Below are 22,232 nucleotides of genomic sequence, written 5' to 3'. Positions count from 1 at the left end.
TACCCCAAATTTAGGTGAAATTTTGCAAGACAAAAATTTTGGGTGACTGCCCTTCTAGCCTGCTAACAAATCTCTCTGACAGTCATTCAGCCGTATTATAGTGCAGTTAGCTCTTCTGCAAGTTAAATCTTATGCCCAAATTGGAGCCGCATGCAGTGAGAGCCAGTTGGCGTGCACTTAACCATACAGAATATGGGCATTTTTCCTGCTGCTGACATCGGGGCTCTACAAGCTTCCGTGTTAACACTTGTCAGAGTGAAAGCAGTGAGCTTTGGTGAAATGAGCGTAAACCTGCCTAGGAGGGGAGTTCTATTCCTACCTCAAGTTGTCAAGCCTTTATCCTTTCTCTGAGCCTCAGTTTCTCCAATTTAGAATGTGGGTGACTGTTTAGGACCCTCTTTGGCTAGGGGCTTACCCCTCTCCTGCCTCAACCCCTTTCATCCCTCCGCATGGGAATCTGACTTCCTTCATTCGGACTTCTGATGCCGGTTAGCATGTGTATGTCTGTCCCTGTGCGTGTGTCCTTGTCATGTGAGAAGCCTAGCAATGCCCTTCCTCCTCCTTGACTCCAGGTAGGCCAGGAAGCTTATTCACGGGTACAAGAACAAATAGGGCTCAGACCAGAATCTGTCCTGGAGGACTCCCTCCCTCCTGCTGGTCCCCAGTGCTAGCGCATGAGTCAGCACACGTGTGAACGTGTGCGTGTGCCACATGGATTTCAGAGACCTTGTTCGCCGGACCGCGGATCCTTCCCAAGGGTGTCCCCTGCCTTCCAGTCCCCTCTGCACTCAGGATTCTCATTAGTGGTGATGTCTGCTCTGCCTGGTCCTGCACCTCCCAGTAGGGCAGTGTTTCCTTTGGACGGACCTTAACCCTGCCCATCAGCCCGCCCGCCCGCCTGTCTGACTGCCTTGCCTCTGGATCAGCCTGGCACGGTGCCCAGGGCACTGAGCCAGCTCCTGCTCCCCTCCCCAGCCCCGCCCCTTTTCTCAGCTACTACCCTGCCAGGAGCGTGCCAGGCCCGCCCCCTTCAGAAGCTTTCCTGGACAATTATTTTTTTCTCCACCTCTCTATCCTAGAGGGATGAGGAAGCAGGGTGGGGAAGAAGGACCATGGAAAGGCAGAGGTTGGCACTTGAAGAATATCTTTTTTTAAAAAAGATTTATTTATTTATGCATACAAGAGCTGGGGTACAGGCCAGAGATGTATGGGGTGAGAGGACTCACCAAAGACAGAGTGGGGAGCAGAACAGGCAGACTGACTGAAACACACTGCTGAGGGGAGCAGCAGGCGAGACAGGTCCGCTTCGCCATGTGGGTTGCTCCCTGGCCAGCTGGGGATCGAACTTGTGCTGTAGAGGCTGTGATTGCCCCATAGTGTGGTGCTTAAATCCTGGCGCCACCAGGGAGGCCCTGGAGGATATCTTTTACGTGTGACTTCCAGCTAGGAGAAAACAACTAGGAAGTGGGCCTATAAGCTTTGGGAGGTTGAGGGTGCTTCTACTCCAGTGTCCGCTGCATGGGGTCTTGCTGGAGCCCATTAGGATCACCCACTGCTGAGGGGAGGGAGACCCTCCACCACTCCTGTTAACATTCTCATCACCTTCTCCCACCCTAAACCAAACTGGAATCCCTTGCTGGCCTGTGAGCTCCATGAGACAGGAGGCATGCCTGCCTTCTCCATAGCCCTTCACATGGCACAGTGCCAGCCTTGCCAGCAGATTCCATGGAGCAACATACAAGTTTATACTTTTTAATAGCCACATTTTAAAAAATGAGTGAAATTAATTAAAAATTAACCCAAAAGATTGTCAGTTCAACATGCAGCCAATATGAACAATTAGTGGGAGATTTTAGTTGGGGGTGTGGGTGGGTGCGTGGGCACACACACACAGGATTGTGCACATGCACACTAATAAGTCTCAGAAACTTGGTGTGTGGTTTATTTAACACATAGGGCCTCTTATTCAGAGGCAGTTTTCATTGGGAACATTTGATTTGTATTTAGAGTTTACAAAATTTACAGATGAAAATTTAGATTATGTAAACACTGACAATTTAAAAATTCACTTCCCATTATTAGTAGCCACTTACTTTTCAAGTGATCAGTGGCTACTGTGGTGTGGACAGCACAGGCCAGTGCGTAACAAGTGGCAAAATCTGGAACCAGTGGTTGGTGGCAGCGGTACTCCAGAAACTTAGAGAAGAGTCATGGTAACCAGCCTCTGCATGCTGATTAAAAATTGGGTATAATGTCTCTCTGCAGGCTGGAAACTCCTTTGTTGCTCACTCTTTCCAACATCAAGTATTCACCCCAATCTCATTCCCCAGGCAGCCTCACTTTTTCTAATGTCCTTGGGCTAGTTTCTTCAAAGCTTTGAGGAGATGCCTGTGGGCTTGAGTGAAGATTGGGGCCTGCCTTAATGGGATGAAGTTATATGTGTAGATGTAGGGGGGGAGGTGTCTTAACTTTGAGCTCGTGGATGGATTCCAGTCTTCGTTAATTCCTGAAATCTTGAAATGTTTGCATTTTCTGGAGGAGAGTTTTCTTGCTTTCATCATGTTCCAAAAAAGAAAAAAAGTTAACACTTATTTAGTCCATTAAGGCAAAAAAAAAAGTCTTTAAGAAAGTGTTTCCCTTGAGATAGACAGGGTGGTCTCTATCTGGGGACAGAGACTGTAACTTGGACTGATCCTAATTCTTGTTTCCCAGATGTGAAAAACTGAGGTTCAGACAGTTGAAAGCTTGACCTGCCAAAGACCACACAGTGAGCCTGCTGGTCAGAGAAGCGTAACCTGGGGGAGGGGGAGGTGAGGCCTCTAATCTGGAGATCCGTTGTTTAATCCTAGTTCTCTGCTGGAGTTGAAAGTCCAGGTTTGACTTGACTCACAGTGGGGGCCTCTGGGGATTGGGGCCCCAGTTTGACAAGGTTTCCTAGACCCACTGCTGTGGCCTCCCCACCGTGCCTCACCTGCTTTAAAGGAACGCCCTCTTCTGGAGAGGGGTGGGGTCATCTACGAGATTGAAGATTAAGGCACCCTCCCCTCTGGCTATAAGGGTGGAAGGAGGAAGGAACGGGTTTGCAGAAGATTGGAAAAAACCTTCCCCAGGGTTCCGATGTTCCGCCTCCTTTCACTCTTCCCTGTGTATGTTCTGCCCTCCAAGGCCAGTCCCCCTTCTGAGGAGGGTCCTCCCTCTGTCGGACCCAGGCCTGTATTTCCTGCCTTCCCCCTCACAAGGCCTGGACTCTTGCCAGTAAAACACCAGTAGGAAAGGAAAACCTCATTAGTTTTGAGACCCAATAATTTGGAACCTGAGATGACTCCAAAGTCTGGGTGAAGTAGAATTTTTTTTTTATGGTTAAGTATCTCAGTGGATTTCCCTCCCCATGCCTGTCCCTCGTTGTCCCCTCCCCTTCTCTCTTCCTCTTAATCTCTGAGTCTTCATACCTTGTTTGTTGAATTTATGGAATTATCATAGAATTTAAAAAACATAATCACTTGAAAAAACTTTTATTATGGAAAAACTATAAAATGGAGTGAATAATTTCATAAACCCGCATACACATTACCTAGCTTTAACCTTCATTCCTACCCCTTCCTAATTATTTGAAGCAAATCCTAGACATGTCGTTTTTACTCAACGTTCTTAGTGTTTCTAAAATAGAAGAACTTAATGAAATCACTAAGTTTTAGAAATGAACAATAATAACTGTCTCTAGTCAATGTTCAGCAGCCGTGGGATCACTTTTCAACTATGGAAAAAGAAGTTACCAGCATAGAACGTTTGAGGTGGGATACATGGACTTTCTGAGAGCAGAGCCCACACAGCAGGCTCACTGTTCACTAGGTTATGTGAGTTCTAAATATTTAATTTGTCCTCAAGCCCAACTTGACTATATTTTGGCAAAGGTCTTTTGTCTTCTTTATGTCATCAAAAAGAAAGTTCCAGGGACAGGGCAAAGAGCCTGGAGTCTGACCAGCTTGGGGTCAAATCCTGACTTTGACTCTCAGTGACTGTGTGACTCTGGGAAGATGCTCCTACCCCCCTCCCTTCGCCCCCCCCCCCCCCCCAATAAAGCTGCCGTGGAGTTATCTGGTCCTAGTCCCAGGAGGCTTCCAGTAAGTAGGGCCTGGATCTCAGTTTGGGGCCTTTCAATGGTGGTGGGCTACTTTCCCATTCTGTCTTAAGTCAGTGACACTGCTCTGAAAAGGTGAAAAGTACAAGAGCTTCCTGCCCAGGGATACCTCCCAGCCACCCCCGCTCCCAGCGTGTCCCCATCCGGGTGCCCATTCCTGTGCTTCCTGACTCTCTGGTTTGCCTGTTTAACTCCTTAGGCGATTGCAGGAATGCTTCTCTCTCTGGTCTCTCCTGGAATCCACCTTCCCCAAGTTTGGGAAGAAGGGTCACTTGGGTCTTGTGGTCCTCATGACCGCTGCTGGTCCCCGGCAGTGCTAGAGATGGGGGCCCCAGTCCCCATCAAGCCATCAAGCCTGGGTACAGGCTTGATAGCTTGTTACAGGCTTGGTAACTGTGGGTTGGGGCAGGGGGGGAGGTCAGAAGCCTCGGGATGTTGGCACCCAGGGAAGTAATTTGGTTGGTGCAACCATTGCCTTTATTGCCTGAGGCTGTGAGCTTAACAGGTTTATCTGCTACAGAGCCTGGGTGGGGTGGCGGTTCCTGAACCCTTAGGAATCCTCTTGCCTTTTCTGAACAATGGGTATTAGCGTTTAGTGCTCCAGGCTCTGCTTATGTTGCCCTATTGCCTGCAGGGCAAAGGCACTGTTGAACTTCACAGTGGAAGCTGATCCTGGGGGTGGAGTGGGCCTGGTCTCCATACTGGACCATAACCCCTGTGTTGTCCTGGGAGGTTGGGTAAGGGAAGCGGGCCTGCCTCTGGGCAGTGGTTCTGCCCTCTGCTTGCCCCAGCAGTGTGGTCGTTGCAACATTGTCAGCATCGTACTGAGCTGCTCATTGTCAGTCTGCCTCTTCCCATGCTTGTCAGGACCCCAGTAGGCTTCTGGGGACCCTGGATCAGCCATCATTGCTTCCTCCAATAGCAGGTACACCCTGACTCATGCTATCAGTTTTCCAAGGAGGGAACTAAGGTACAGAGATGCAGTCAGGCTGCTCTTGGCTTCCATGTGGATCCCCCAAGCATCAGCACATGGCCCTAGCCCAGCCTTCACTGGCCTTCCATAAATACTTGTGGGGTGAATGAGCAACCCAGGCGTCCTAGGAAGGGAGTACTGGGTACACACCCCAACATTGCCCCATGTACTTTGGGCCTGAGCTAAATTAGGTAGCACCATACTTAATAGAAACCAGACCAGGCGCTAAAACACAAAGACTCTTCCTGGCTTCTGTTGTGTTTCTGTCAGGGTTGGGGGCTTTGCAGAAAAGGGGTTTGGAGGCCTGGAGGGGCCTGGAGAGGGTTCCCAGGATTGGGTGTGTGCGCACTAGAGGGGTGAATGCGTCTCTGCCTGTTGGGTGGGGGAGGGCTGCCGGGAGGCCTTTTCTTTCATTGGTTGGGTGGCCCTGCCCTCCCCCCTCCCACTCCTGGAACATTCCAGACATTCCAGACTGCCATTGCTTTCAGGATATGGATTAACATCCCTAGTAGAGATTTGATTTCACCACTGCTATGGCCCCCTCCCCAACCCTCCCAATCCTGAAAAGCCCCTCAAGCCTCCCTCAGACTGAGAGTTTGGAGTAGGAGGAGGGTGATTTTGACCTTTGACTGGAGATTATACCAAAGACCATCTTGAAAGCTCTTCTGATCAAGCCTCTCCTGCATTGGGGCTGGGTTGCTTTAGGCCCTTACTGGTTTGAATACTCAGGCAGGCAGTCTCCACCTCCCTGCCCTTCACAAGTGTTGGCTTGATGGAGGGCCTTAGCTTGGGCCAACCTTTCTATTTGAATTAAGCTAGATCAGTGTTTCTAGTCTTAGAGAGTTGCAGTCACCTTTTCAACTCTCCATTAGTTTGACTTTTATTCCATGGGGTTCTTGTATTTCCTCCACTCATTTGGTCACCGTATGAGTTCTACGGGAACTCCCTCACGCAAGGCCAGGTGCAATGGGGCTCCCTCTTGACCATAATTTCTCTTAAAGAGAAGGTGGCATGGTTTGGGGTCAGGACCCAGAACTGGCCTCCCACTTCTAATCCCTCCCGCTGTGTCTGACACCTTAAATCAGGTCGACAAGGCGACCAGAGAACCATGGGCAAACATTTTGTTTAGCAGCCATCCTCTTCCCTAAGTTATTTCATCTCAGGAAAAAGATTTCCTTTCCTGAAGAATTAGCATTCCTTCCCTGGCGCCTACATGTTTTCAACACCCCTGTCCTTTAGCTTGGCAAGAGCTAATCTGGGCCCCATGACCCAGGAATACTGAGGGCGGGCAAGATACGAGAGGTCTGCTGTGCCATGTGGGTAGCTCCCTGACCAGGGATCGAACTTGTGATGCAGTGGCTGCCTATAGCTTCATAATGCTCAGGCTTAACCCCTTGTGCCACCAGGTTGGTCCTTTATTTATTTATTTTTAAAGATTTGTTTATTTATTTATTTATTTATACAAGCACTGGGTACAGTCAGAAGCACGGGAGGGTGAGAGAATTCACCAGAGCCAGAGCAGGGAGCAGAGCAGGCAGAAGGACCGAAGTACACTGCTGAGGGGGGCAGCAGGCGGCAGGGGAGAACTGCTGCCATGTGGGACCCTCCTCTGGTAGCCAGGGAGCAGCCGGGGATCGAACCGGCGCTGCAGAGGCTGCGGGCAGTTCGCAACCCAGCATTCAACCACTGCGCCATTGGGGAGGCCCCAGGTTGGTCCTTTAAAAGCTTTTTAAACCCAGGGATTAGGTCATTGATTTAGGTGAGCAGCTACCTGGGAATCAGCCTGGAACCTGAAAGATTACCCGTGGAAGATTATGTTTTTAAGAGGCTTTTGAAAGATGGGAAGGAGAAAGTATCGATAACTGGGAGGAGTGAAGGAGATCATGGTGTGTGAATCAACCCCAATTTAGCATTCCCTTACGTTGTGTTTTAGTGTCATTAAACTCTTAAGTACTTACTCCAAGCCCTTTGCTGCTAAGCTCTTTATAATAATGTCTAACATCACCTTATGCTACCCCGTGAATAGCTATTACCACTGTTTTTACAAAGTTGGAAACTGAGCTTCAAAGAAGTTAAATAATCTTTTTAAGATCAGTGCTAGTAAGTGGAGCCCAGGATTAAATGCAGATCTGTACAAAGCCCTCACTGATGTTCTGCCATCCTGCTGTAACTTGTTTTCATGTCTCCCCAAGCAGACAGTGAGCACCTTGAGGCCAGGCACTTTTTCTGTTTATCTGCTGTGTGTCCCGTCCCCCCCATCCCCCAATCTCGAGCAAAGTCCAGAAAGAAGTAGGCAGTAGGTGAATTGATAATGTCTTGTTTAGCTTTGTAATCCCAGTGCTTGCCATATAGCGGGTGGTAATAGGTGATTTCTTTTTCTTCTTTTTTTTTTTAGTTTTTTTAAAAAAAATATTTATTTATTTATTTATTTATACAAGCACTGGGTTCAGTCAGAAGCGCGGGAGGGCGAGAGAACTCACCAGAGCCAGAGCGGGGAGCAGAGCAGGCAGAAGGACCGAAGTACACTGCTGAGGGGAGCAGCGGGCGGCAGGAGAGGTCTGCGCGCCATGTGGGATCCTCCTCCGTTGGCCGGGAGGATCGAACAGGCGCTGCAGAGGCTGGGGGCAGCTTCGCAATCCAGAACTCAACCGCTGCGCCACCGGGGAGGCCCCAATAGGTGATTTCTGATTCAAAGAAATAGTGAGAAACCTAAGTGGTGAGACAAACAGATGTGATTTTTAGGGATTTAGGTTACCTTAGTGCTTAGGGTATCTGATTCTTGGTCCTGTGACAGCTGCAACAGTAATTTTGCTCTCTCAAGTGGGACACCCCTGCCTTTTCTCACTACTCTGACCTTTAGACTTGGGTGTTGGGCTAGAAGGTAAGGAGCGACACATTGGGACAGGGGCTAGAAACAGCGATGACACAGGGCCCTAAAGCGTCCATAACTGCACTAATCCTATCCCTCTAATTTCAGGAGTCGGAAAATTCAGATTCGAAATATTCCACCACAGCTTCGATGGGAAGTAAGTGATTGGGGGAAACTCTGAATGACTTGGGGTAGTGAAGACTGCAAAGTTGGGACTCCCCAGTTGGGAGAGGTAGTTGACCCTGGAAGACTAGGTGAGGGGAGGTGGGTGGGTGAGGGCTCATTCTTTACCCAGGACGCTACTAGTGTTAGCCCTTGTGTTCTCTCTATGATGAGAGATACCAGGGAGATGGGAAGGATATTCCCTGAGCCCCAAACTTAGTTCTGGCAGAAGATGATTTAGTTGACTCATTCTGCTTCTAAAAGGTCCCTTAAATGCAGAGCTTAAATACTTCTGCAGAGATAACCCCAGCAGCTTGTCATCAGCATTAATACCCCAGAAAGGGCAAACAGAACCAGTAATAACACAAGGTCCACACCTAAACCTACGCCTGCTCGGTGCCCCCAGTGCTTTGGGGAGAGGGTTCCGAGGCTGGCCTTGTGATGGTTCCTGGGATGCTCATTATAGCCTCCCCTGTTCTCCATGCTCCCTTAGGTACTGGACAGCCTGCTTGCTCAGTATGGTACAGTAGAGAACTGCGAGCAAGGTAAGACTGGGAGGAGGTGGAGGGGTGGCTATGGAGAGGTCAGGGGTCAGCTTCATCTTTCATTGCCACATCTCCCAGGCATATCAAAAGAAGACAGAATGGTATTATGATGGGGGAAATATATTGGAATGGGACCTAGACATGGAGTCCGAGTTAGCCTTGCTGTCCAGCAGGAGACTTGAACAAAGTCACCCATTCCTAATCCGGGGTCTCCAGCCTCTGAGGGACCAACCAAGGTAGAAAGAGAGATCTGGAAGTTCTGGAGATTGGTCAGGAATGGAAATTGTTCATTTAGTCTGATTCTTCATTCTGGTCTTGAGTACCTACCTAGCACATTAGAAGCACTAATGGTCAGCTATGTTTTTGGTCAATTTTAAAAACAAAGGAATTACTGCTTAGTTACTCCAGATTGAAGGGCAGATTCAAGAGTGGGCCCTTAAAAAGAAATAATCAGAAAGAAATGGTACATCACAAGAAGTTTGCTATGATTTTTGAAATTTCTCCATTGCTTTATAGATTATTTTTAGAGGAAATGAGATTAAGATAGGGAGTAATTTTGGTTGGATGCCTATAGCACTTGGTTATTCGGTGGACAAAACACTACTTTGAGTTTGTAAACCTTCAAGAAACCTAGATAATCTAACCCTGTAGCTAGCTTTTTATCGTAAATGCCAGGACACAAGTGGACGTGCTGATAACCATTGCCCAGTACTGACCGCTCACATCTTACAAATGACTCAGTCACTTCTGGACAAACAGAGCAAGATTTAAGATGTGGCTTGTGGAGCTCTGCTGGGAGGCCCAGCAGGAGTCAGCACTGGTTTAAATCTGTCTCAGGCTCTTTGGGGCGCCACCACACCGTGTCTGCAGGGCTGTCTGCTACCTGGAGCAAACAGAACCTTTTGTTGCACAATAGAGAAAATTTTCAAGTCTTCCCAAATGTTCACTTTCTCAGTAAAGTGCCTTCTAATGTTCTGTAGCATTTGCTTGTTTTTTATGCTCAGTTTTGTCTCCCCTAGTAATACTAGAGTGTAAGCTCTGTGAAGGTAGTGGTGTTGCCGATTTCATCACTGCTATATTTCCATTTCACTGGAAGATTATTCTTGCAGAATCTTCCTCATCATTGAGCAGGAAGAAGGTGCTGCTGGAGGCCAGAAGGGCACCGAGTGATTTGCACTGAGCTCTTGGGCCAGGTGGCTTCTCCATGTTGTGGGAACAGAGACTTGTTCTTTGTTATCTTTCACCCTAGGGCTGAGCAGGCCCAGGGGCCCCTCAGTCACTAGAGAGTGATGCATAGGAGATGGTTAATTTTTTTAATTTAAAGTGAGAAGTAGGTGCCCAGTTGGCAATTCTAATATCCAACCCTGTAGGAAAGACTGAGTGTCAAATGGAAATCAAAAGTTCGATCATAATCAGAGCTGGGGACCTCCATGGGCTCAAGTTGGTGTCATGAACCTGTGATGTACAGTCAGGAAATCCTCTCCTTCAAAACCTGGACGCTCTGTTCCCCAGCCTCTGCCCCCCAGCCACGATCCATTTAGCCAGATCACAGTCTGCTTCATAACCGCTTGGTTAGTATATTGAGGATACCCGAAAAAAAATGAATTTGGGTGTCCCCACACCTACACACCATCTCATAGAATGTTTGCTTTCTATAAATTGGTAACCTCACTCAGTGTGTGATTTTTAACTCGTTTAACTTTCCAAGTGTAAATTTGCCTTCCAGTGGGGTGTGTATGTTAGCCTTGCTGAATAACTGCTGATAAGTTGACTGTACCTTCTGTATACCCAGCTCTTGGGGCAGGGGCTGGGTGAGGAAATCAAAGGGAGACATAAAGGGAAAATGCAAAGAGGTTAATTTGGATTTTAAAGGAATTCTGGTGAAAGGGGTCTAAAAGGAAATGTTTTGCCCAGGATTCCCTTTTGGATGTCATAACATCACGGAAGGATAGGCTTTTTTTAATACTCGGATTTGTTGTGGCAACTCCAAACCTTACCACTCTGACCCTGCCCTCTGTTTTACTTCCCCAGTGAACACGGAAAGCGAGACTGCAGTGGTGAATGTGACCTATTCCAACAGGGAACAGACCAGGCAGTGAGTGGGCAGGGAAGGGAAGTGGGCTGGGAAGGGTGTGTGTGTCGGAGGGGGGTGGGCACTGGAAGTTGGGGTCTCTGTTTCCACAGCTGTGAGGCCCCCCCTGGTTCCGCTATTGTCTAGTCAGCCTCAGACTTGGTTCAGGGGTCTCAGAAACTCCTTGGGATGGATGGCAAATACCTGAAGGGGCAGAACTCCTGAGGGAAAGTGGGAAATCCTGAGCAGGAGAAAAGTTGAGTTTCTGATAGATTTCTAGTGGCTGGGGACTTGCTGGCCACTTCGCTATGTTTATGGCGCCATCTAGTGATAGTGAGGAGGAGCCACAAGACTTTTAACAAGCAAGTGGGTGTTAGGATGCGACGGGGGCAGGCCAGGTTCTCCGCAGCCGGCTCTTTGAGTCTATCACATCCATCACTCCTTGCCGCTTAATCCTTTGGTGGCGCAGTTACACTTCTCACCTGTTGGTACCAACTGACTGTACATTTAAATGCATTTTACGCATTTCTTCTATATCCATTTCACCATGTTCATAGACTTTTGCCACATTTTCTTTTCATGACTTTCATGCTTCTTCCATGTGCTTCCACTGTCCTGTTTGTTTCCTCCCATCTAGGGGTGCAGTACACACAATTCTACCACTCAGTTTTCTTGTAGATGTCTCCGGAGCTCAGAGTTGTCTGGAGGTTTCTACTGCCCCTTGTGGTCACACTTACCCATTTTCAGCCCAGCTGAAAAAGCTTGCTCACCCCACAACTTGCTGCTGTTGCCCAATTTGTTGCCCAATTAGTGTTTCCAACCTGAGTCAGCCTTGGGAGTGGGTGGCCCTGCCCCTCCCTCCGTCTCACTCACACTGCTCTCCCCGCCCCAGGGCACTTAAATCCGCTTGGAGTGGTAAGCAGACTGCAATGTCTCCCATTCTCACTTCTTTTAACATACTTTTCCTTAACAAGATGTCAGACTCTAGGTGTAAAAACCACAACTCTTACTGCCTGCCTCCATGTGCTTTCCATATGAATTCTTTAAGGCAAGTTGTTTGGCTGAAACTGATAGGCTGGTCCCCAAATCTCCCCCAATCCTCACAGATCATTTATATTTACATCATTACATTTGCATTTTTTGATATCTTGGAAATAAAGGTGTTTTTAAGTTTCTTTTTTTTTTTTTAAGATTTTTATTTATTTATTTATACAAGCACTGGGTACAGTCAGAAGCGCGGGAGGGTGAGAGAATTCACCAGAGCCAGAGCGGGGAGCAGAGCAGGCAGAAGGACCGAAGTACACTGCTGAGGGGAGCAGCGGGCGGCAGGAGAGGTCTGCGCGCCATGTGGGACCCTCCTCCGGTGGCCGGGGAGCAGCCGGGGATCGAACCGGTGCTGCAGAGGCTGCGGGCAGCTTCGCAACCCAGCGCTCAACCGCTGCGCCACCGGGGAGGCCCTAAGTTTCTTTTTTTAAAGGATTTTTAAAAAAGATTTATTTATGCATACAAGAACTGGGGTACAGGCCAGAGATGTGGGGCTGAGAGGATTCACCAGAGACCGAGTGGGGAACAGAACAGGCAGACTAAGTGAAATATACTGCTGAGGGGAGTAGCAGGCAGACAGGAAAGGTCTGCTGCACCATGTGGGTCAGCTCCCTGGCTGGGGATCTAACTTGTGCTGCAGTGGCTGGCAATAGCTTGGTAGTGGTGAGACTTAACCCCTGCGCCACCAGGGAGGCTCTGTTTTTAGTTTAAGTCCTTTATTTTGGTGGTCTTGAGAGTTTTGGTCAAACCCAGTGACTGTTCTTGGAAGTGTGGTCCCGCCCTCGCCCCACTGCTGGGGCCATTCGCAGAGCCCTTTCGTGTTGTAGCCCAGTGGAGCCTGTCCCTTGCAGAGAGTGTTGGGTGTGATGGGCGTAGATTGAAGTGACCAGTAGCCTCTTCTTCTATCCCAGAGCCATCATGAAGCTGAACGGTCATCAGCTAGAGAACCATGCCTTGAAGGTCTCCTACATTCCCGACGAGCAGATAGCACAGGGGCCTGAGAATGGACGCCGAGGAGGCTTTGGCTCTCGGGGTCAGCCCCGCCAGGGCTCACCCGTGGCAGCGGGGGCCCCAGCCAAGCAGCAGCAAGTGGACATTCCTCTACGGCTCCTTGTGCCCACACAGTATGTGGGCGCCATCATTGGCAAGGAGGGCGCCACCATCCGCAACATCACAAAACAGACCCAGTCCAAGTGAGCTTGGCTGCTGGGGAAGGGAGGCAGGAGCTTGGAGGCAGCAATTGGTGCTGGGAGGCGGGTGATTTAGAAGCACACCAAGGGGCATAGACATGTCCCTCTTGGGGACATGCTGCCAGAAACGGGTTACTTCCCCTGTCCACTCAGGGAGCATTGATGCTAGTGGCGGCTCCTGGTTTGGAGGTGGGCAGGCTGGGAGTAGAATGGGCCTGGGCTGCCCTCTGCAGTGGCAGCGGCTGGGCCTTGTCAGTAAGAAGGGGCCTGAGATTTCTCATAGAAAGTCTCGCTGAGCAGCTCCGGTCTTGGTGAATCACCTGCTGCTCAGTGCTCTTGATTTCAGCACTGCTGTTGGTTGCTCAAGCCTGGCCCAAGACTGGCCGAGGAACGGGGCATGGTCACTCACCATCCCAATTCCAGCACAGCCACTGCTCTCCAGTCTCAATGGCTGACCAGTGTACTCTGTCGGAAAGAAAAGAGCCATTATATCGTTATTAATTTGGGACATTGCATTTTCCCTTTTATTGCCCCTTCAAGGGGGAAATACAGAATTTGAGGGGGAATGCAGCTTCCAAGCATCTGATCTGCAGCCCTGTACTCCCGCCTTTCTCAACCACTGCCGATAGAGGCAGGAAGCTGGTCGTATTTCCCAGCCCTTTATCAGCTTTTGCCAATTCTGCGTTGAACCTTTTCCAAGGAGACCAGACTCTGCATTTGGTTGAGGAGAGGTGGGGGAAGCCAGAATTTGCGTCTCGTTCTGGAAGAATAACCACCCCGTCCTTGTCCTGGGGTTCTTAGGATAGATGTGCACAGGAAGGAGAACGCCGGTGCGGCCGAGAAGGCCATCAGTGTCCATTCTACCCCCGAGGGTTGCTCTTCCGCCTGCAAGATGATCCTGGAGATTATGCATAAGGAGGCAAAGGACACCAAAACGTAAGGCTTCAGCTGTTTTGGGGGACTTACCTCTCCCACACCAGCACATGTTTTTTAATGACACTGTAGGAGACATTGGCGTACAAAAGCTTATAAACGGAATCAAAACCCTCCTTACTCCCCTTTCCTTGTATGCTCCCCTAGAAATTCTGTGCACTCACAGGTGTGTGCGTGTGTGTGTGTGCGCACGTGCATGCGTTCATGTACACTTGAGCACAAATAAGATCACAGGGAATTTTTTTTCTTTACCTTCATTCATTAATACATACTGACCTACCTCATTCTTTTCCTGGATGCGTAGAATTCTACATTGAAGTATGTAGTTGGGAATACAATGTGCATCTATCTGTAAAACCACAATTAAGATAGCAAGCAAATCCATAGCTCTCATTACCCGAGCCCCTTGGCACCCATCCCCACTTGCTATTGAAACAAACACCCGTTGATTTCCTTAGTCTTTCAAAACACACCTGTCTTGTGGTCTGTCCTGGAACCCCCACCCTCTCGTGGCCCACTGCTAAGGAGCTTAGTCTAACTTCACGCCTTCCCCTGTCTTCCTAAGGGCTGACGAGGTCCCCCTGAAGATCCTAGCCCACAATAACTTTGTGGGGCGTCTCATTGGAAAGGAAGGACGCAACTTGAAGAAGGTGGAGCAGGACACTGAGACGAAAATCACCATCTCCTCGTAAGGGACTCTCCAAGTGTCTCTGTTACTGAGTGAGGTGCCCAGGGGCCCAGCACCAATAGCGTTTGTTTGTTTGTTTGTTTGTTTGTTTATTTATAAGATTTCTTTATTTACACAAGCACTGGGTATAGTCAGAAGCGCGGGAGGGTGAGAGAATTCACCAGAGCCAGAGCGGGGAGCAGAGCAGGCAGAAGGACCAAAGTACACTGCTGAGGGGAGCAGCGGGCGGCAGGAGAGGTCTGCGCGCCATGTGGGACCCTCCTCCGGTGGCCGGGGAGCAGCCGGGAAGCAGCCAGGAATAGAACCATAGAACCGGTGCTGCAGAGGCTGCGGGCAACTTCGCAACCCAGCGCTCAACCGCTGCGCCACCGGGGAGGCCCCCACCAATAGTATTTAATCCCTGCACCTTAACACCTGCTGGCCGCGCTCTCTCCCCATTGAAGGGGCATAATAACAGAAGCAGTAAAGAGCATTTGACCCACTCAGTGAGGCCTGGCCCTCCCTTCCCCACTGCCATGCAGGTGGGAGGGCTGCTGTGCCCTTAGTCCTCTGCCCTCCACATAGCACCATGGCATCTCAGGAGAGCTTACAAGCGGTGCCAGGACATTGGGGTTTTACTTGCTGAGAAGTGGAAGAACCTCTGTCCGTTTCTGAGGACAGAGCATGTGCTCTCTGTGGTGGGCAGCCTCTCTGGGAGGGACTAGATGAGGGTGGGCTTGTGCCTCTGAGCCTGGTGTGGTGCCACTTCATTTCACAGCGACTGGCTGTGGCTCGTTCCATGAAAGCCCAGGAGATGGAGTGTCCTTGGGAAATGGCCAGTCACAGACTTCCTTGCTTGGCTGGTCACAAAACCCTCTTTGGGTTTGTCGCTAATAGAAGGGTTTCAGTAGCCTGTTCCTGTCTGCCTGCTCTTCACTCCCTGCCTGATATAAACTAAAGCTCAGGAACAGGGAGCCGTTCACCGAAACAGCCTGCAGAAAGTGGGGCCGCTGGGCCCCGGTCCAGGACTGTCAGTGAAAGGTTGGCATGCCCCTCTGTCCCCCAGGCTACAGGACCTCACTCTCTACAACCCCGAGAGGACCATCACTGTGAAGGGGGCCATCGAAAACTGCTGCAGGGCTGAGCAGGAGATCATGAAGAAAGTTCGTGAAGCCTATGAGAATGACGTGGCTGCCATGAGTGTGAGTGCCAGCACCCCCGTGGTCCCCGCTGTTTCTGAGCCGGGCACCCCCTGCACCATGGGGCTTTGGGGTTCGACTTTGCTCTTGGCCCTAAACTCATCGGAAAAGGGTCATTGAATTAGTGGTTTTTTGGTCTGATTCTTGGGGTAGGTCTAATTCATGGGCTTCAAAGGTCTGTGGTCCTTTTTATTTTGATCTGATTGTTAAAGGGTATGAGGGTGTGGAATCTGTGACCAGAAAGGTGAGTCCCAGAAGTCAAATGGGGTGGGGGTCTGACCCACTAGGCCTTTTCTTAGACTGTTGTGCTGTAGGGTTATACACAAGATTGTTAAGAGTCTGTCGCCGTGTCTTCCAGAGTGGGCTGAACAGTTGGGGAAGGAAGGACCTGTGAAGGTTTAAACTGGTTCGCTTCTGTGGTTGGAGTTCCTTGTGTTTAGTTTTGTGAGAATGTTGTGTGAAGGGCAACTCTACATCATAAGACCAAAGGGTTCTGTAAAAGTGCTTTCCTGGGGCCACACATGAGGAACCAGCAGGCCTATCAGGTGAACTGACCACCTCCTTACCTTCCTTCCACAGCTGCAGTCTCATCTCATCCCTGGCCTGAATTTGGCCGCAGTGGGCCTTTTCCCAGCCTCATCCAGTGCAGTCCCGCCGCCTCCCAGCAGCGTCACGGGAGCTGCTCCCTACAGCTCCTTTATGGTAGGTGCAAGATCTTACTGCTGGTGGCCCCTGGGCCCTGCAATGGCCCCCGTAGGGTCCAACTCTGCGGGAGCCTGCTGCTTGGGGGCTTGCAGAAAGGGAAGAGGGAGGCTGTAAATGCCCCACCAGTTCCCAGCCACCAGTGCCCACACTTCAGAACCTCTGCCCTGTGGCCCGGGCTGCAGGCACAGTCTTCTCTTGCTCTGTGCTGCAGGGGGATAGGGGTTGCGTGGGAGTACATAGAAATCCCCGCTCCCCTTAACCCTACTGGGAAGTAAGAGAGCTTGTAGCCCTTTTGAAGATGCATGGCAGGGGAGCAGGGGTCTGTGCCATTGACCCATGGTGATAACACTTCTTGCCCTGGCAGCAGGCTCCGGAGCAGGAGATGGTGCAGGTCTTCATTCCTGCCCAGGCGGTGGGTGCCATTATCGGCAAGAAGGGGCAGCACATCAAACAGCTCTCTCGTTTCGCCAGTGCCTCCATCAAGGTATCTGCTCTGTCTCCTTCCAGTTCCCGAATGGGACAACACTCTGCTTCTGCCCCACTGCTCTCGTTTTGTTCCCAGATGGCTAATGTTGGAGCCTTTCCTCCTGTGGAACCAGCCCTTCCTTTTGACCTGGTCTTTGTGGCATGTCTTGCATGTTTCTGGACTAGGGAGCTTGGTTCCGGCACAGACTGACTTGGTCCAAATTCAGCCCCTCAGCTGTGGGACCCGAGCTCAGTGTCTTGACAGCAGAGTGGCCGTGACACTATGAAGTGGTGCAGCACAAGCCCCTGGCTCTGTCTGCTGGGCACAGCGCTTGCTCACAAACGTTAGATGTTCTTTGATCTTCCTGGCCCCGGGGACCAGTGAAGGGAGGAGGGAGAATCTGTCTTGCCCTTTAAACCTCCCAAGTCCAAATGCCTATGTTTTGGTGGTCTTGAGGGTTTTGGTCACACACAGGACTGTTCTTTAAGTGTGTCACTGCCCTAAGCCCGTCGGTCATCTCATCTGTCTCCCCTCCCTCAGCAGGACTGCACTGAAACCTCCCCAGGGACTTGGTGGGGGGGGGGTCTACTTAGAAAATGTCCCATCATGGTGGGGGGCAGTGACCCTAAGGTGCAGGGAGTTTGGTTTTCCCTTGCCGGTTCCCCAGAGTTCTGTGGTGGAAGTGAGGGTGGTCTGCAGGCCGTCCAGGAGACCCAGCCTCCTCTCTGACCAGCTCTTTGCTCTGTTACAGATCGCTCCCCCAGAAACTCCTGATTCCAAAGTTCGTATGGTCATCATCACTGGACCCCCAGAGGCCCAATTCAAGGTTCTGATCTCTATTGTTTGTCCCCAGTGGATAACGGAGGATAAAGGTTGGGTGGGCATGCAAATCCATGCTGCATGTGAAAACTTGCCTGCGGGGTAGGGACTGCTGACTGCTTCCTGCTGCACCGAATGTCATTGCTGTTGACACCCCTTCCCTCTTCATTTTCTGATGGTCAACAGTTTTTGGTCTCCCTCAGTTTTTAAACAAGATCTTTGATGCCAAATTTCCGACTCTCCTTTATATCCCTACAGCATCCCTGGGTTCTGGAACTTCTGGTCACATAGCCAAAGAGCTAGTAATGCAGTCTGACCAAGGATGGGGTGGACAGTAGGGACCACACTCCAGGCTGCTGTGGAGTGTCCACAGCTCCTGCCCCCCTGAGTAACTGCCATGCAGGGGCTTGTATTGCTGGTCACTGCCATCTGCAGAGAGATGTAGTCACTTTGTGCCCCACAGGTCAGGCTTGTAGCTGACAGATTATACACCGGGGAAGTTTAGGTCATTGATTCTACCCAGTATTACAAAGGAGGAGAAGAGAGGTGATTGTCAGGTTAACTCTGTTGACTTTTTTATACCCCCTGTCCCCCCAGCTTAGATGGTTGAGCCTTCTAGGGTGGGGCTACCTGGGAGACAGAAGAGCACAGGGAGTTTGGGGCCCACAGTTGTGTTTGCTTTGATTCCTTTATGTTTCACATACATAGACGTGCGTGTGAGCTGCTAGTTAGCAATGACCTTCTCTTTTCAGGCACAGGGAAGAATTTATGGAAAGCTCAAGGAGGAGAATTTCTTTGGACCTAAGGAAGAAGTGAAGCTAGAGACCCATATCCGGGTACCAGCCTCAGCAGCTGGCCGGGTCATTGGCAAAGGTGGCAAAACAGTGAGTCACGAAGGCCAGGTTGAAGTTCTAGACCTCAGTCCTCCCAACAGCACTGTCCTGGCCCCTCCTCCCCTGCCCTTCTCAAACATGGGACTCTCAGGTGGCCCACTGGCTTGAGTCTGCTCCCTAGAGCAGAATCAGCTCCTGGCTCCTCTAGTTTCTACCTGCTAGTCACCTGCCTCCTTCCAACCAGTCCCACCCGTGTTTTCTTTTTAATTTTTGCATAGAAGAGCTGGGGTGTAGGCCAGAGGTGTGGGTGGTGAGAGGATTCACCAGAGACAGAGTGGGGAGCAGAACAGGCGATTTACTGAAATACACTGCTGAGGGGAGCAGCAGGTAAGGAAGGAGAGGTCTGCTCTGCCATGTGCGTTAGCCCGCCTGGCTGGGGATTGGATTCAGGTTGCGGTGATAGCACTGAGCCTTAACTCCTTGGCCACCCATGATTTCTTGACAGCACCCTGAAATCCCCCTCTTTCACCCCCCAGGTGAATGAGTTGCAGAATTTGACAGCAGCTGAGGTGGTAGTGCCAAGAGACCAGACCCCTGATGAGAACGACCAGGTCATCGTCAAGATCATCGGGCATTTCTATGCCAGCCAGGTACACAGGGACTCCCCTGAGCATGGGAAGGTGATAGGAGCTCAGCCATCGGAGAAGCAAGACTGCAGAGGTGTAACTTTCATGACCTTGCCCTCTGCCTGCCTCGGGCAGGGTGGCACTGCCAGGTGTAGGAGTGGGACACGTGTGCTTGATTCCCTCCTAGCCCGTGTCAGGGAAGTGATGTGACAGCTTGGATTATAGCACACATCATGTATGACAGCAGGGACATACATTCACAGTCTGCTCTGTTGTCTTACCTTAGCCCTTCCCTCGCCCTTTTGCACTGGATAAGGAAGGAAATGGGTATCGCCCACCACCCAGCCTTGTTCATGGACTAATAACAGTAACACCCTAGATTGCCTTTTTCTTTTATCTTTTTTTAAAGATTTATTTATGCATGTATGCAAGAACTGGGATACAGACCAGAGGTGTGGCGGGTGAGAGGATTCACTGGAGACAGGATGGGGGGAGTAGAACAGGCAGATTGAGACACACTGGTGAGAGGAGCAGCGGGCAAGTCAGGATAGGTCTGCTGCGTCATGTGGGTAGCTGGGGAATGAATTCGTGCTGCAGTGGCTGCAGACAGCTTCAAAGGTTGCGTCTTAACCACTTGTGCCACCAGGGAGGCCCCCTCGATTGCCTTTTTCTAAGACAGTCCCTTTCCAAGAATGATGCTCCATCGGGTTCCTGTTCTTCCACCCTGTCGTTTCCCATTCCTTGCCCCGCAGGCCTGTGCTGCCCCCAGTGAGCCTGTCTGCACTGCCCAGTGTTGGCACTGATCCAGAGCCTGCCAAAGAGGAAGGGCATCAGGCTCAAAATTTTCTGATCCCTCACACATCGGAGAAAAGATGATTGAATGCTCGGGGGGTTTTCCTAAAATCCCTCTGTGTTGGCACAGAAGGTGCCGACTGATTTAAGTCCCTTCCATCCACGGCAGATCAGCAGTCACAGCCGACTTAACGGTCCTTTGGGGCTGCTCAGGTAGTCAAGGGCAAAACAGGAATGCAGGATCCTGGCTTTTGGCTCCATGTGTATTGAGGACACCAAGAAAATGGGTGTGGGAACTGAACTGAACCCCATGGCCTTTCTGCTCTGTGACTTTGCAAACAACTTTATTAACCTTTTGAGAAGCGATCAAAAGTCCCAGTAACAGCTAAGATTTTTTTTTAAGATTTACTTGTTTGTTTGTTTATACATACAAGCACTAGGTACAGTCAGAAGTGCGGGAGGGTGAGAGAATTCACCTGAGCCAGAGCCGGGAACAGAACAAGCAGACTGACGAAATACACTGCTGAGGGGAGCAGCAGGCGCCACAGGCGAGGTCTGCGCGCCATGTGGGACCCTCGCCAGTGGCTGGCGCTGTAGAGGCTGCGGGCAGCTTCGCAGCCCAGCGCTCAACTGCTGCACCGCCAGAGGAGGCCCAGCTAAGATTTATGAGTGTCTCTGAGACACTAGTGCTGTTCTGTGAGGCTTACCTTTCCTAGTTCATTTAATCCCCACGACAACTGCATGTTACAGACGAGGAACGTGAAGATTAAGAGGTAAATGATATACTCAAAGATGCAATAGCAGGATGTATTCAGTGCTGCAGTGGGGCAATTTTAATGGACCAGAACAAGGAATTAAAGAAAACTACATAAAACATCAAGTATGAGACTAACAGTAGGAGCTCATATTTATTCTACATTCTTCCCCAGCCTAGAAGCTCCTTTTGCACTTGATTTTGCTTATAAAGCAAGATCATCTTAGGGAAGTAAACTATGAAGAAGTAAAGACACTGATTCTTCAGTGGCACTTTGTCAGACGTCACAGTGGAGCAGTACTGTTTCCCCATCTCCGGGCACTTTATCTCTCCCCTCTCCTGCCACTGGAGGAGGGTCCCACATGGTGCGCAGACCTCTCCTGCCACCCGCTGCTCCCCTCAGCAGTGTACTTTGTCAGTCTGCCTGTTCTGTTTCCCGCTCTGGCTCTGGTGAATTCTCTCACCCTCCCACGCTTCTAACTGTACCCAGTGCTTGTATACATAAATAAAGAAAGAAAGAAAGACACCGCTGAGGGGAGCAGCCGGTGAGACAGGAGAGCTCTGCTGGGCGATGTGGGTCAGCTTTCTGGCTGGGGATTGAATTCAGGCCGCGGTGATAGGGCTGAGACTTAACCCGGGCCACCAGGGAGATCCAGAGTTCCTTTTTTGTATCAGTAGCGTGTCAGCTTGGTCCAGTTGACGTTCTGAATTCAGAGTTCATACTGCTGTTTCTTCCGTCTCTCCTCCCACACTAGCTTTGTAACCTAGTGGGTGCAGAAGGCAGAGAAAATTAAGGCACTTCTGGCCCTCAGTCTGCCCCTGGTCTCTCTTCTAAGTTCCAGGTGACCTGCTCTTTTGGTTGCCAGTCTGGGTCCTGGTGGCCTCCCACTCGGTGTTCAGGCTCTCCTTGCCTTTGGAGTCCTCACTCTCCCTCTTGCTTGTTCTTTCCACAGATGGCTCAGAGGAAGATCCGAGACATCCTAGCTCAAGTCAAACAGCTGCACCAAAAGGGACAGAGTAACCAGGCCCAGGCGCGGAGGAAGTGACCGGCCCCTTCCCATCGAGTTGATTCAAGGACAACGGGCTGAAATTGAGAGCGCGTTCTCCCCATCAGGCCTGAGAATGAGTGGGAATCAGGGACGCGGGCCGAGATGCAGATCAGGTTTGCCCACTTGCTTGAGAAAGATGTTCCAGTGAGGAACCCTGATCTCTTGGCCTCAAACACCCAACCAATTGGCTCAACACTGCCTCCCCCTCAGGGCATCACCTTGGAAATTCTAGCTCAGGGTGCTTTTAAACGTGGATTGTTAAAATAAGTGAGTTCTACAGGTCCCATTGAGAGAGGGTGGGTCAGACCCCCATTGGGAAGAGAAATAAAATTTCCTTCAGGTTTTTAAAACATGCAGAAGGTGTTTTAATCAGCCTCAAAGGATGGTTTGCTTCTTG

The 22,232-nt window shown here is 50.4% G+C and overlaps 1 protein-coding gene across 4 annotated transcripts in view; it reads left to right on the top strand.

Annotated features, from left to right (window-relative positions):
• Positions 1-21,832, top strand: part of IGF2BP1 (insulin like growth factor 2 mRNA binding protein 1) — a gene marked incomplete at both ends in the record, with an annotated part of 36,507 nt that extends 14,675 nt beyond the window's left edge. The window contains 13 exons of one of the 4 annotated variants that reach the window (XM_084237723.1): positions 8,089-8,137; positions 8,636-8,687; positions 10,719-10,782; positions 12,714-12,995; positions 13,794-13,928; positions 14,491-14,613; positions 15,659-15,794; positions 16,371-16,493; positions 16,864-16,980; positions 17,714-17,788; positions 18,534-18,665; positions 19,151-19,264; positions 21,740-21,832. In XM_084237723.1, the coding sequence (XP_084093849.1) occupies positions 8,089-8,137; positions 8,636-8,687; positions 10,719-10,782; positions 12,714-12,995; positions 13,794-13,928; positions 14,491-14,613; positions 15,659-15,794; positions 16,371-16,493; positions 16,864-16,980; positions 17,714-17,788; positions 18,534-18,665; positions 19,151-19,264; positions 21,740-21,832 (1,495 nt within the window). Of the gene's footprint in view, positions 1-8,088; positions 8,138-8,635; positions 8,688-10,718; positions 10,783-12,713; positions 12,996-13,793; positions 13,929-14,490; positions 14,614-15,658; positions 15,795-16,370; positions 16,494-16,860; positions 16,981-17,713; positions 17,789-18,533; positions 18,666-19,150; positions 19,265-21,739 lie in introns of all 4 variants that reach the window. The other 3 variants (XM_084237722.1, XM_084237724.1, XM_084237725.1) reach the window with 3 other exon arrangements.
• Positions 21,833-22,232: the final 400 nt, after the last annotated feature.

The sequence above is a fragment of the Talpa europaea genome, assembly GCF_964194135.1.
Source record: "Talpa europaea genome assembly, chromosome: 7".
NCBI classification, from domain to species: domain Eukaryota; kingdom Metazoa; phylum Chordata; class Mammalia; order Eulipotyphla; family Talpidae; genus Talpa; species Talpa europaea.
The sequence above is the reverse complement of the archived record's forward strand: the minus strand, read 5'-3'. Positions and strand labels throughout refer to the sequence as shown.